The following is a 15,327-nucleotide window of genomic DNA, read 5'->3' as shown; positions in this document are numbered from 1 at the left end:
AGTACAGGTCCTTTGGCCCTCAATGTTGTGTCGACCTGTTGTACCAATCTTCCTCACATTTGTTTCAATGTTCATTGGATGTTGAAGCCATTGCTACAATGTTTTGTTTTTAATAAGGTTACTAATGTTATTTTTATCAGCTGAAGTACAAAGAGACATTTAACCTTGACAAGGGCAAGTATATTGGTGCTGCTGACTATCCCCATTTGGCTCATTCAAGGAAAATGGCAAAGCATATTAGTCAGGTGAGTTTTGATATGTTTTGTGTTGAAAATGTGACTTAATTGTTGATAATCATGTTGTATGATTTTACACTTTATTTGTAAGACCTACATCAGTTACAATTGTAGACCAAGTTTGAAAGAACAATAGAAGGTTTATGAGAATCCATTCACTACAAAACTCATTCCAGGTACAAATATGTTTTTACAAGTTTTACAGAAGTTATTAAGTTTTCCATAGCCATTGCTTCTTGACAATAAATGGCAATCCCAATACACAATCCCTCACTATCAACATCTTGGGTGTTGTTATTGACCATGAACTATTCTGGACTAGCCATATAAATATTATGGCCAAAGGTTAGGAATCCTGCAGCAAATAAGTCAAATCCTTACTCTTCAAAGCCTGCCTACCAACTACCAAAGCACCACTCAGGAATGTAGAATTTATTTGCCTGGAAGAGTGTAGCTCCAACAATGCTGCAGAAGCTTGACACCATCCTGGGTAAAGCAGCCCACTTGATTGGGACCATATCCGAATATTCATTCCATTACCATTGTCAAACTGTAGCAGTAATGTGTACCATCTACAAGGTGCACTGCAGACATTTGCCAAGGCTCGTTAGATAGATGTTCTAAGCTCACAATCATTATCAAGGGCAGCAGATACATAGGAACACCTTGGCTGCTAGTTCCCTCTGGGCAACTGGGCTTCCTGACTTGGAAATATATCAGTGTTCATTCAGTATCACTGTGTCAAAATTCTGGAACCCACCCCCAGTTGCATTTTGAGTCTACCTATACCAAGTAGTTCAAATGGTTCAAAAAGAAAGCTCACAACCATGTTTTCAAGGGCAGCAAGGAGTGGGAAAAAGTGCTGGCCACATTCTATTAGTTAATTTTAAGAAAAAAAATGATATTATCATCTAGAAGGACAAGCAAAGCAGACACATGGGAACAATGTCACCTTCAAGTTCCCGTCCAAGTCACTCACCACCATAACTTGGAAATATATCGATATTCTTTCACTGTTGCTGGTTCAAGATCTTAGAACTCCTTCCCTAACATCATTGGGGGACTAACTAAACTAAGGGAAATTAGGGATAGGCAATAAATACTGTCCCAGCGTTGCATGCCCCATGAATAAATGAAAATGGAACTTAGTTCATGGTTACTCTTGAATTCATTAAACAATACATGCCCAATTCCTGATTGATCTTTTTAAATTAACTCACGGTCATTTTATTGATATCTCATCCTATTGTCACCTGATTCATTCTTTCATAGGTCAGTCTCTTCTTTAACAACATCTATTTTGTGACAGGTTGGCCCTCCTATTTTATCAGCTCCATTGATCTTTACCAAGATTCGATTGTAATATTGAACAGTTTATGCATCTGCTTAGAGTATTAGCGTTACGTCTTAGTGATTAACTATCATCCCAAAGAAGACATCTTAAAAGATTAAAATGGTGACAAGACTCACACTGGAACAAATTGCTTTATATATTTTTGAAATTATATGTACAAACATATATGTAGATGTTTTCATATGCATAACATATCAATAGGCTCAAACTCTTTAACATATAGTTGTATGCTTGCATAAGACTCTTTTTATTTTGACATGTTGCCACATGTGTTAGCGTGTTATATAGGCTTGAGTCATAGAACAGTGACCACAAAACCATAAACTCTTTCTTTTGACTTGAGCCCTATAACTTTTTCCCGACAGAAACTACTTAACAACCAACAACAATTAAACAAATCATTTGCTTAATCAAGTCAAATTAATAATGATTGAAAATAACTCAATCTTACAAAGTTGCTGCTTTTTAATTTTTTTATGTCATATAATTAGTACTATTAAGTAATAAATCTCATTCATTAGGAGAAGCAGATTGACTCAGTTGTTGTCTGACAGTATTGTTTTTGGCTTCATCTCTTTATATTAAAACATGTTTATATCACACAGAAAGTTTATAAGGATGACTGGGATAGCCACAAAGCTTTAGGATACACCTTGCCTCCAGACTATCTGCCACTGGTTGTTGCTAAACATGCTGATAACGTAAGCAGTGAAGTAAGTAGAATCTAATTCTCAATTCGTTGGTCTTTTTTTCTCATGGCATTCATTTATTACATGTGTTTGCTAACAAACATGAATTTGATTTCCCAGTTGAAGTACAAGGAGCTGTATGAAAAACTCAAAGGGCATTACTTGGCTGGAGGAGATATCAAGGACTTCCCTGCTGTAATCCATGCAATGGCTATGGATAAAATGAGGAACATGGTATGTATCATTTGAAAATTGTTAACCTGTTAGATAATCAAAAACATTATATTATCATTTGGTAATATTCTGTCATCCAGTGCGCCATTATTATAGAACACAAGTGCACACCTTCTTTGCAAGCTTAACTACTGCAATGCTTCTGATGCTTGTCCAGAGAACATAAAAAGGGACGTGATCCCAAGCCTGGTGAATGGAGTTAGGATAGGTAGTTAAGATGAGAGACAATGGTTTTTCTGGAGATTAGCAATCATTATCAGATGGCCGTTCCACTCAAACTTTTCCTCAACTTCGGAGTTTCTCTGCATTTCTTCTGGAACCTTTGAGTCTGGCTTTAACAGAAGTGTAGAGCATAGCATTCCTCTGAAAGTGCAGCAGAGCAGGGTTTGGGAGAGGCAGATGCTCTTTTCTTTTTGACACTGACTGCTGTATGGTAAGTTAAGAGTTTAGTTTCAATATTAGTGAGTATATGAATGGGTGAGAATAGGTTTTGAGGTACCTGGGTAATGGGATAGGGTGAGTGAGACTACTGGCTAAGCCAGTGATGCTCACAACCTATGAATGATTTTAAAAAATGGTCTTTGAGGTGGCAAGGAATAGGGTGGCACATGGGATGAAGTGGTGTGTCAGTAGGACGTATATAAATGAGGTGGTAGTGAGGCAGTCCATGAAGTATTCAAGCTGGCAAATGGGTAAAAGTGGCAGATGAATATGATCACAGATGGGTGCAATGGCATAAGATGTTGTATAACAGTAAAAGTGTCTGAAAGGGTAAATACTGAGATGTGCTTTAAATATCACCAACTATGATGGTATCATATGGGCATGGTGGAAGAACAGGTTTGGATCTTAAAGGAGTAAAACATCATAGTTGTCCTCATAGTTTCTGGAACAATATATAACTTATGCATCATTACGGACATGCAATATAGTACACCTTATTGATAACAAGATCTGTTCTCATTAGACCTGTAAGTAGTTTTCCTGAACCACATTGTTCTGTGTTTCGAATTTCAGTCACAGTGCAGAAGAGAGCCATTGGGCAGACAATGGTTGTGTGGAAGGATCTTTGGGAAGCACAAGCAAATTCAAATGGGAAATCTTCATTAAGGTTTTCCTCCACTTTTCCATACGTTGTATCAACTGCAGACTTGGGAAGTGGTCTGCTTGTAAGCTTGTGATCCCTCCTTCTTGGCATGTGTTGCATATAGTCTGGATTGAATAGTAACTAGGCCTATATATTATCACACTGTCAGTATCCTCCATAATGATTTCATAACATCTGCAGAATTGAATTGAATTGAGTTGAGATCCTCACATAATATCAAACTAAATGAGTAGATTGTATAACAGGTGCAACAAACGCATATCCAAGTAATATGTGATGTGTTTTAGAACTTGTCTTTTCATTTAGGGTGGCACAGTGGCTACCTCATAGTGGCAGCTGCTGAGGCTTGATATCAGCCTTGGGGTGACTGTGTGGATTTTGCACATTCTCCCCGTGTCTGCGTAGGTTTCCGTTGGGTGCTCCGGTTTCCTCCCACAGTCCACAGATGGAGGTCCGATGGATTAGCCTGTCTAAAATTGCCCTGTAGTATCCAGGAATATACAGGCTAGTTGGGTTAGCAATAATAAATGTGGGGTTACAGGGAAAGGGTGTGGGTCTGGGTGGAAGGGTCCACGTAGACTCAAAAGGCCTTCTTCTGCACGATAGGGATTCTATGACCTGCCAATTACATTTTTTTTAAATCACAAGGTGACTGGAATAGGCTAGATGTAGTTCCACTTTATAAAGCACAGGCACAATGAGATCAAGTTCTGAGTAGCAGATTGCACAGCGATTTGTAGGCTGCATTGTTATTTCATTGTACTTTGCTTGATATTTCTCTCTAGGTTAAGACTATCAACTGAGAAGAGTTATTCTTGCAATAGAACATAGACCAGTTCAGCACAGTGCAGGCCCTTTTGATGCTGTTCCGAACTTTTACCCTAATCCTAAGGTCTATCTAACCTCCACCCCTAACTTATACTATCATCCATATGCCTATCTAATAGCTGCTTAAATAGCCCTAATGAGGCCGACTCTACTACCTTCTCCTGCAATGCATTCCACACACCTACCATTCTCTGAGTAAAGAACGTACCTCTAATGTCTCCCCTATGTCTATCTCCACTCGCTTTAAAACTATGCCCCCTCGTAATAGCTACCTCCACCCTAGGAAAAGTCTTTGGCTGTCTAGTCTCTGGCTGTCTACTCTATCTGTATCTCTGATCATTTTGTACACCTCTGTCAAGTCACCTCTCATCCTTTGTCGTTCTAAAGAGAAAAGCCCTAGCTCTCTCAACCTGTCCTTGTAAGACCTTCCCTCCATTCCAGGCAACATCCTGGTAAAACTTCCCTGCACCTTTTCCAACACTTCCACATCTTTTCTGTAATCAGGTGACCAGAACTGGACACAACACTCCAGATGTGGCTGAACCAGGCTTGTGTATAGCTGGAACATAATTTCACGGCACTTGAACTCAATCCCACTATTAATGAAAGCTAACACACCATACATCTTCTTAACAACTCTATCCACCTGTATGGCAGCTTGCAGGGAACTGTGCACATTAACCCCAAGATCCTCTGCACCTCCACACTGCCAAGAATCTTTCCATTAATCCTGTATTCTCGTTTCAAGTTTGTCCATCGAAAATGAATCACCTCACACTTTTCAGGATTAAACTCCATCTGCCACTTCTCAGCCCAGCTCTGCATTCTATCAATGTCCCTTTGTAACTTAGAACAGCCCTCCGCGCTGTCCACAATGTGACCCTTTGTATCATCTGTGAACTTACTAATCTACTCTTTCACTCCTTCAACCAAATCATTGACAAAAATCACAAATAGAAGAGGGCCCAGAACACATCCTTATGGGACTCCACTCATAACTGAGCACCATGCTGAATATTTTCCGTCCACTACCACCCTTTGCCTTCTATGGATCAGCCAATCTGCTACATTTCCCCCATCCCATGCCTCCTTACCTTCTGCATGAGCCTACCATAGGGAACCTTATCAAGTGCCTTACTTAAATCCATGTGCACCACGTCTACTGCTCCAACTTCATCCACGTGTTTAGTCACCTCTTCAAAGAATTCAGTAAGGTTTGTGAGACATGATCTACCCCTCACAAATCCATGCTGACTATCATGAATCAAACTGTGCCCTTCCAAGTGATCATAAATCCAACCTCTCAGAGTCCTTTCCAATGATTTTCCCACCACTGAAGTAAGATTAAATGGCCTGGAATTTTTTTTGAACAAGGGAATGTTAATAACTTAGAAGAATAATATTTGGAATGATATAAATCCCAGCCAATAACTGTTATTATTTATGGGTTTAATCAATGATTTATTGATCTGCATAGATGAAGAACACACCCCACAGTTTACAGTTGGAAACATGCAGGTCATCTCAATACCTCTGGGTAGTGTTGAAACAATAAAGCTCAAATCAGCAACTTCAGGTTAAAGTAGAGTTAATACAGTAAATATCAGTCATTCTGTTTAGGATAGGGAAATGCAGCCAAGATTCTTGTTGTCAATTGTTATCCAATTGACTTGTCTTGAAGTTTGCATAAGCAAACCTTGGATGACAATAGAATTTCATTTCAACACACTCTGTGGACCAGTAGTTCACTCAACATTCTGTGAATTGTCACTTCAAATTCTATTCCAGGAGAGGTGCCAGTGAATATTTTTGGTATTTAACCTCACATTCCATTTCCTGTATTTTATATAATTATTGTTTCCTTTCTTAGCTGGAATATAAGAAGAATTACGAAGATACTAAGGCTGCAGTTCACCTCCCCAATGACATGATTAGCAATGTTGTGGCAAAGAGATGCCAACATATTCTCAGCGACCTTGAATACCGCACCTACCTTCATCATTGGACCTGCCTGCCTGATGAGCATGATGTAATCCACGCAAAGAAAGCACAAGAGATCCTAAGTGATGTAAGTGACAACTTAATATATTCATGGGTCTTAACGGTGAATGGTGCAGCATTAAGGAGAGACATGATTTATTATATACATGGAGGGTCTGGAGCCTGTAGTATAATGGGAATTAATATGTTACATGTGATTGAGATTCCAAAAGGACCAAGAGAGAAACACTGTGTATGAGAAAGCTTCATTCGGTGTATATTATAGTGCAAAGAGTTTACAGGATTTACTGACAAGAAGGGAGAGGTAGTCATAGTTAAGATAGAAATGTAGCCAGCTCAGAACTGTAGCAATCTGGCTGGTCCAGTACAGACATCTAACAACCAACAGAGGCCATTTAAATAAAACCCGTGGAGGGACAACCGTGTATGGTTTAGTCCACGGGAGAAGCACAGTTCATAAGTATATCCTCTAACTACAAATTACATCCTATAGGGAAAGCAGACTAATCACAGCAATTTTATATTTGGCCTTTACCAAAGTGGATAATAGAGCTGCAAAGAACAGTTCTACAGTGTCTCAATCATGGTAGAATGTAATCACAACTTGCCATGGTGGTGCAGTCGATGGAGCAACAAATGAAATTGTAAACAAGATAACAAAGTGTGGAGCTGGATAAACACAGCAGGCCAAGCAGCATCTTAGGAGCATGAAAGCTGACGTTTCGGGCCTGGACGCTTAATCAGAAATGGGGAATGGTGAGAGGATTCCGAAATAAATAGGGAGATAGGGGGATGCAGATTGAAAATAGATAGAGGAGAAGATGGGTGCAGGGGAGAGTATGGGTGGGGAGATAGGGAGGAGATAGATCAGTCCGGGGAGGGCAGACAGGTCAAGGGGGCGGGATGAGTTTCGTAGGTAGGAAATGGAGGTGCAGCCTGAGGTGGGAGAAAGGTATAGGTGAGAGGAAGCTGGTTTTGCCAGCTTGGGAGTCTTGCCTTTGTGGTTTTCCTCAACTATACTGTTTATAGTTGAGCCTTCCAATTAAAATAATGAAGCAGTTTAAAAGTAGTATTGCTAATATATTTCAAACACAAAATGAAGATGCTCCTGATGTTGCTATGTTTCAACCATTCATCTTTATCTCCACATAATATAGAATACTAGCTACAACTTCATCTTGGTGTTTCTGGAACAGAAGTTTTCAGAGGAATTTAACATCCTTGGAAGCTCTCTTTGCTGTTCTGTGGTTGTTTTAATGATTGGCATCAGTACAACAAAATAGCTGATAGAGGGAGATGTCAACTTTTACTAACTCTATTTTTCAATGTTACAGTTTGTGTATAAGGATGACCTGAACTGGCTGAAGGGCATGGGCTGCTTTGCCTGGGACACTCCAGAAATTCTACGAGCCAAACACTCCTATGACTTACAGAGTGAAGTAAGACATTCCTAGCTGTGAAGCAATATTTTTAAGTTTAATTAAGTGAGTGCCAAAATACAGGCAAACTTGTGGAAGATTAAATCAAATTCATTTCAGCAAGATTATATCAAAAAATGATGAATGGCAAGTTAATCTGTGCTACTGGTTTGCATATTATTAAAGCACTTCAGATAAAATATTGCAACATCCTATTGCTGTTAGCTTTTTGCATTGGGTTTTGGAACTTGAAAGACTCCATTAGGCTGTACACTAGAATGTACTTACATATCAACTTGTAAAATATGTTAAACATTGATAAAAAGGGGCAGGAATTGAATTTCTTTTTGTTTTACATTCATCAAGCTTGACATTAGATTGTAACTCTCATGGTGATGCAATTGAATCTGTTGACTGTCAAACTGAGCTAACTGATAAACCTTAGATCAGGCATGTCAACTCTCATTGGTCAGGGCATTGCCATGAGAAATGCAGCACAGACTGACAATGCTTTCTCACTGAAAAAAGGGTGACCAAACCAATGAGTGCCCTATTCCCATGCGAGAAAAATTAGTGTCTCCTTTCAAAGCTTGGTTTTTTTGCACCCTTGTGTCAACGGATGCAAGAGTTAAATCTTTGCTAAAAAGAGATACAAAATCAATGTTTAAATTCTGAGCAATTATTTGTAAAAGATTACATTGCTTCATGTTATAAAACAGTTGGCTGAGTCCATACTTTGGTGAAGAGTGAGGAGAGTAGAAGATTACAAAAGTACAGTGCCACTAAATATAAACTGAACTCAATGATTTTTCAAATGCTGAGTTTCTAATCTCAACCTAAGCTATAATGAGAAAGTGCTAGGCAGAAGCAAGAGAAGTGTCAGGGAAATAAAGCAGCAAGTCTTCAAAACTTTATACTACCTGGTTTCGGGATAGTTCAGGTGGAAGACTAGGAGCAGTCACAGTTCTTTCCAATAAGTTGTCATATGTGATTTGTAGATTAATGTGGTGAGAAAAGAGCATTAGTAAAGCACAACACAACTTTATCACAAAAAAGTGACTAAAAGACATTATAAAATTAAATATGTTGCAATGCTTCCAATTAGTGATATTTTGCAGCGCATGGTCAGACCTGTAATCCTCAGTTTAACAAAAAAAAGGTTCCAAGTAGCTGAGTGGAATCGGGTGCACAGCTTGTAGGCAGGATAGCCACATAACTAGGTGCTCTTGTGGCATCCCTGAATCCCACTGCCTTCTACCACACATTGTAATTTAATTTGGAGCTATCCAGATCATTGGTTGATCTGGAGGCCCTTCAAAGGCCAGTTAGTTACCAGGAAAGGTCACCATCCCACTGCATGCTTTAAATAACTGAGATGTAAGCATATACAACAGTTCAACATGGCTAAGTAAACCTGTCAGCTTTGGGTGAAGGAGCAGGCAGGAATCCCTTGCTCCCAGAGCAGCAGGGAATTTGCTGAGAGCTACTCGTTGCTTCTAGCTTCTGATCACCCATTCCCCTGGCATTCACCTCTCCAGAAATGGCCCCCTACATTAGAAATCACCTAAACCACACACACGCACATGCACATGCACACACACACGCACAATGAATAAATTCCTTATTTTGCAACTTGATCCTGAGAGTTTAAAGTGATCTATAAAGGAAGCAAAGGTGACATGAGAAAAAGAAACATTTTTCACTCAGTGAATGGTTAGGGTATGGAACGCACTGCAGGTGTTTTGGAAGCGGGTTTAATTGAGACATCCAAGACGAATATTGATTCTTGTTTGGATAGAAAAGGTGTTCAAGGGTATGGGGAAAAAAAAGATTGGTGCAAAGGAAAGATGCTTGTTTGGAGAGCTGGTGCTGGTATGAGGACTGAATGGTCTCTTTCTGCACAGTAACTAGGCAATGTACTGTCTGTTGCCTCACCACTGCTTGATTGGCATTAGATTTGGTGCATGCCTTAAGGAGTCAGTGGGAAATATCACCACCTTTATAGCTGTTTGGCCAGACCAATGCTCCTCAGCAAAATTCTGCCTGATGACTGAAATGAAGTATTGCTGCAAAAGGACATACTTTTCTTGATGTAATCTTTGTTGCATTAATCAGGACAATTGCAAGAAGACCAATCCAATGAGAAAACTAACATTAGTATGTCATGAGTGCAGAGTACAGATTGGTAGAGGTGTTGCCATGGAGAATAAATGGCAGTTAACTGTTAATCATCATAATTCACCACAGCAACAACTCCACCTACCAGCCTACTTACCAATTAATCAGCGCCGTACTCTCTTTTTTTTTTAATGCACTTGTGGGACATGCACTTGGCGAGGCACTTGCCAGTGATGGTGTTTCCATGTATCTGCTGGCATTATCCTTCTAGATCGATCTCATTGTTGGTTTATAAGGTGCTACATAGTGATCATTGGTGAATTTCTGCACAGCATCCTGTAGATAGTACACACTACAGTCTGACCATTGGTCTTTGCCTTGGGATTGGCATTCTAGCAAATTGTTCCGATGAATGCAACATGAAACGTTTGACAAATATCTTTGTTCAGCAGTTCTCAAGTTCTGAGTCACCAAACGACTGTTAGGGATGAAATATTTTGTTGGCAGGAAACCAGCATTTAAAAAATTTGGACACTTAATTTATTACAGATCAAATACAGAACTGATGGAAAGAAAAATTTTGAGAACTACTCTGTGATCACAGATACACCAGTCTATGTGACAGCCGTCCAGAGTGGCCTTCAATTAAGTGATGTAAGTATTTGTCCGCTTTCATTCCAATGATCCTAAATAGTTTGATCTTACTCTGCAAGTTCATAATTATCTGAGAACGCTTTCCATGTATACTCCTGTGTGAGTTCTTCTGTCCTTTGAGCTCCTCTATTTATCGGGGCCTGGAGGTTACTGTCGGTCTGACTGGTGGATTAATGCATTTCATTAGGAATCCCCTCCCTGATATTTTAGCTAAGGCTAAAATAAAATTGTTTAGTTTAAGTCTTTATTGACCAAGTCCTCCAGTTGTTGCACCCCAACCTTATTGGGGTAGAAACTCTTAATCATCATGCTTGTTTCTTGGGTGAAAAAGTAGAATTGGTGACCAATACTGCTGCATGATCTTTTCGTGTCAAATCAGCCTCAAGACTTTGGCTGCAAAATTAGAAGAGGGTGATTTTCCCACATGTAGGGGCTTCACTGATGGAATTGTTAGAAGCACAGAACATTTATGCTAGTGAAGGTGGCCATTCAGTCTACCATTTCTGTGCCAACCAAAGAAAGTTATGAAGCCTTATCCCACTTTTCATCTCTGGGCTGCAGTCCTTTCAGTGACGTAATTTAAATGTGTATCCAAGTTTCTTTTTAAATGTGATGAGGATTTTTGACTCTACCACCCATTCAGCCAGATGCCTTACATAAGTAAACTAGCAGCTGTCTTAGAACCAACTCTCAATTTTACATCCACCAGACGGAGCTTTCCCTGTGTATCAGTTAGTCCAGACCTATCATGACCTAATCAGCAGATCTTGAAGGAACTATTGGAGTCTACTCACAAACAGAGGGTGTGAACATTTTTTTTATGTTGATGCACTCTGAAGCCAAGAGGAGCAAAGTCTCTGTCTACACAGTCTAGCATCCTCTGTTTCATCTGTTTGGTAGCATTTATTGTCCTTTCTTCTATACTTAATTTTTTTGGAAAGATTTTCATATCTTAGCTCACAATATGTTAAGTTATGTAACCTTGAACTAACAGGTTGCTTTTTTGTTTTGTTCTTGCAGGTTAGGTACAAAGAGGACTATGAGAAAAACAAGGACAAATACACAACTGTTTTAGACACTGTGGATTACAACAGGACCAAAGGCCTCAAAGCTATGTTTAGCAGTGTAAGTTTTTTTTGCATGGATATTTTGAGGAAGTATTAAATGGACAATGTTCTTACAAGGGGAGAAACAGATATATTTCATCAACACTTGTGGAGGTTCAATAAGTGCACTGCATAATGATGCATTTAACAAAACATTCTTTGGTCAGATGAACACGAGTGAATGATAACCTGTTACCAGAGGAAGACCAGCGCCCCTGAAACTTCAATCCAAAATGAATTATCATCTGCAGGCGAGTTGAGGAAGAAAGGAAAAGAAACAAGAAAGTCATTTTACCGCATTTTTAATATGTAAGATGATTAGAATAATGTTATTGCAATGGCATAATTGCAGAAGTCTCTGTTAACTATATGAGATGGATATGAAGACATAGTCCTATCTATGATTGTCCAATACCCTTGTCCACTCATACATATTAGTATTGATGATATTTTAAACCGACTTAATTATCATAAATATAAGGTGTTAGTTATCCCATCACTTCCCCTGTAGCCACTAGACATCCATTTTCCGTGCTCTCTTTCCAGCTCGTCAACTCTTCCTTTCGCAGGATGTAGTTGGGATAGTTTCTCTGATAGTCAAAAGCTAAGCTGCAGGAGTGGGATAAGGCAGGTGGAGCTTGAAAAAAAAACATTGTTTTTTTGGAAAAATAGTATGAACTATTTCATGTATTTTGAGCAACTTGATTCAAGGGCCAGAACACTCAGAACTGGACACCTCCAAAGTGGCATATGACAAAGGAGAAACAAAATATATTCAGAAGCAGCAATCAGATTGCTCCAAACTTGAGATTTGCAAATTTGTAGATTAAAGGAGAAAAGGAAATCGAAGGTAGGTGAAAAATTCCACAAGCTGAAATTCCTGGAGAAGAATTAGAAGGGACCGGTTTCAATGCAACAAGGGAGTAGGGTGGATTAGAAGTGTGTAAAAATGATCAAGTTTCATTGAGGTTAATAAAATAATGCTGTTATGCTGATGTATTTCAAGGCATCATCCAAGACTTTGCATGATTGTGTCTTGTTGACATCAAGTAACATGCTGTCAATCTCTTGTCAATATTTTACTGTTTATATTCGCATCTTTGTGATACGAAATGCATCAACATTCTGGAGAATTATGCAATGTTTGTCCTAATATCACTCATTCTTGCTACTTATTGAATTGTCTACTTATTTATTAATACATACATTAACTTGGTGTACTTGCTGTTTTTGATAATGTTGTTCAATGTGAAAACAACGCTTCTTCCACTTCCACAAAATCAGCCGTGTTTTGTTTCTCCAGAATGCCTACAAACTGGCCTGGGATAAGGTGAAAGCAACAAGTTATACAATGCCAGGAGATTCATTTTCGATAGCTCTGGCCAAGAATCAGAAAGACATTCTTAGCCCAGTAAGTAGAAAATTGCCGTGAAATGTAGCTCAGGCCAAGTAGCTGAGGATACATTCTTACATCCCTGGTGCTGGCAGGAAGAAAGATTTTTCACAATTTGTTTTCTTTTCTAATGCAAGATTGTCAAACTGTGTGCACTCAATCTTTCAGATAAAGTATCGGGAAGAGTATGAAAAGTTCAAGGCTCTCTACACACTGCCACGCTCTGTGGAGGATGATCCACATACCGTGCAATGTCTGAAAGCTGGCAAGTTGAGCCTTGATGTAAGTAGCGTTCACATTGCACCATGAATCCAGAATGAGTAGGCCTGAATAATTTACAAACTTCTCCAAGTAGCATTGTAATTCCTTCTGTGTCCAACTCTTTTATGGCCAGGGTATCCTCAGCTGTTTCAGGAACTGAGGTGGTTGGAGCATACTTCTAAGAAACAATGAGGAAAACAATTTTGACCTGGGAATCAGCAATGCTTTATGCTATTAAACCAGAATCATTTGATAATTACAGACAGATCCAGTATCACCCAGAATGCATTATTCTCATTATTCATGCTAAGTCCTGTAACAAGTCATAATGAACTGCCTCATTTTAGATTTCAATCTATTATTTTGCATGGATGTTAAGTTTAAACTTGTGTCAATTATTTTATTGGTATAATATTGGTCATACATCTGTAAGTTTAACAAAAGACGGTTAGCTACTTTGTATCAGGCCATGATAATGAGAGAATTATTGTTGAGCCTTATTTTTTTGTTGAATTCTATTTGTCACGACTTCTTTTAATGAGAGTTGATTATTGGGGTGAAAATTCACTGGTGTTAATCCGCTTGGCCTGTGCTTTGTGCAGCGACTATACAGGCAAAATTATGAAAATAACAAAATGAAGGTGCACATCATGCCAGACATGCTGGAAGTGGTTGCTGCCAAAGACTCCCAAGCCAAAGTCAGCTACATTGACTATCGCAAGTATCTCCATGAATGGACGTGCCTGCCAGATCTACAGATTAACATACATGCCAAGAAGGTCTGCGAGCAACTGAGTGATGTAAGTGATAGTTTTTGGTTTGTATTAATTTAGACCAAATAAGCAGCTGTAGTAGCTTTCCAGTTGTGAAATACCAAAATTCAGTGAAAGTAGGGAATGAAAAACACCTCGCTGGAATCCTGGCGAAACATATAGGGAAGCAGATTCAATAGCAACATTTGAAAGCAAAATGGAAATTGGATATGCACTAACAGATAGATAATTGTAGAAAATTGTAGGGAAATGCAGAGAGAGGAGGGGAATGGATAATTAATTGACTAGCTCTTCCAAATTGCTATCACAGGAGCCAAAAGTCGATCTTCCATACAATTGTGATCAGAGATAATGATGAAGGGTCTAGACCTGAAATGTCAGCTTTTGTGCTCCTAAGATGCTGCTTGGCCTGCTATGTTCATCCAGCTCCACACTTTGTTATCTCTCTTCTATACAGTTTCCTGGTTCAATGCTTAAAGGCAATTGATTGACAAAGATACCAATCTTGATTTCTGATCTGTGCTGAGTAGAGTTGACTTCAACCAGCCTTCCAAAGCTCACTTCATTATCTTAGGGCTACAAAGAATATAGTTGTGCACATTGTGCACATTGCCCAGGCTATTTGTCTGGTAGCAAGCACCATCTAGCCAGGCAATTCATCAACCAAGCAATTATACATGTAACGCGGTAGTAATCTAAATAAGTCTGAGAACCAGAATATATATGTAACAGGTATTATATTAGTTTACATAGTTACATAGTTAGTTGTCCATTAGCCTCTGGATATCTGTTTCAATATGAACCCAACTCTTTCTGATGTAATTCATATCAGTTAACCTATAGAAAATCATGAAGAACATAAAGCCATAGTTCATAGAGATATACAGCATAGAAATAAACCTTTTGGCCCATCTCATTTATGCCGAACAGATATTCTGAATAAATCTAATCCCATTTGCCAGCATTTGGCCCATATCCCTCCCAACCCTTTCTATTCATATACCCATCCAGATGCCTTTTAAATGTTGCAATAGTACCAGCCTCTACCACTTCTTCTGGCAACTCATTCCATACACACACTATTCTCTGCATGAAAAGCTTCCCTTTTCAATCTTTCCTGTCTCACCTTAAACCTGTGGCCTCTAGTTTTGGAC

The 15,327-nt window shown here is 39.0% G+C and overlaps 1 protein-coding gene across 24 annotated transcripts in view; it reads left to right on the top strand.

Annotated features, from left to right (window-relative positions):
• The window catches only part of neb (nebulin), a 275,824-nt gene that overhangs the window by 163,536 nt on the left and 96,961 nt on the right, over positions 1-15,327 (top strand). For all 24 annotated transcript variants that reach the window (XM_059647492.1, XM_059647488.1, XM_059647498.1 and 21 more), the window contains 10 exons: positions 141-245; positions 2,196-2,303; positions 2,400-2,513; positions 6,320-6,517; positions 7,785-7,889; positions 10,536-10,640; positions 11,661-11,765; positions 13,050-13,157; positions 13,308-13,421; positions 14,003-14,200. In XM_059647492.1, the coding sequence (XP_059503475.1) occupies positions 141-245; positions 2,196-2,303; positions 2,400-2,513; positions 6,320-6,517; positions 7,785-7,889; positions 10,536-10,640; positions 11,661-11,765; positions 13,050-13,157; positions 13,308-13,421; positions 14,003-14,200 (1,260 nt within the window). The remainder of the gene's footprint in view (positions 1-140; positions 246-2,195; positions 2,304-2,399; positions 2,514-6,319; positions 6,518-7,784; positions 7,890-10,535; positions 10,641-11,660; positions 11,766-13,049; positions 13,158-13,307; positions 13,422-14,002; positions 14,201-15,327) is intronic.

This window comes from Stegostoma tigrinum, chromosome 7 (assembly GCF_030684315.1).
Source record: "Stegostoma tigrinum isolate sSteTig4 chromosome 7, sSteTig4.hap1, whole genome shotgun sequence".
In the NCBI taxonomy this organism is placed as follows: Eukaryota; Metazoa; Chordata; class Chondrichthyes; order Orectolobiformes; family Stegostomatidae; genus Stegostoma; species Stegostoma tigrinum.
This window is presented reverse-complemented; position numbering and strand designations above follow the sequence as displayed.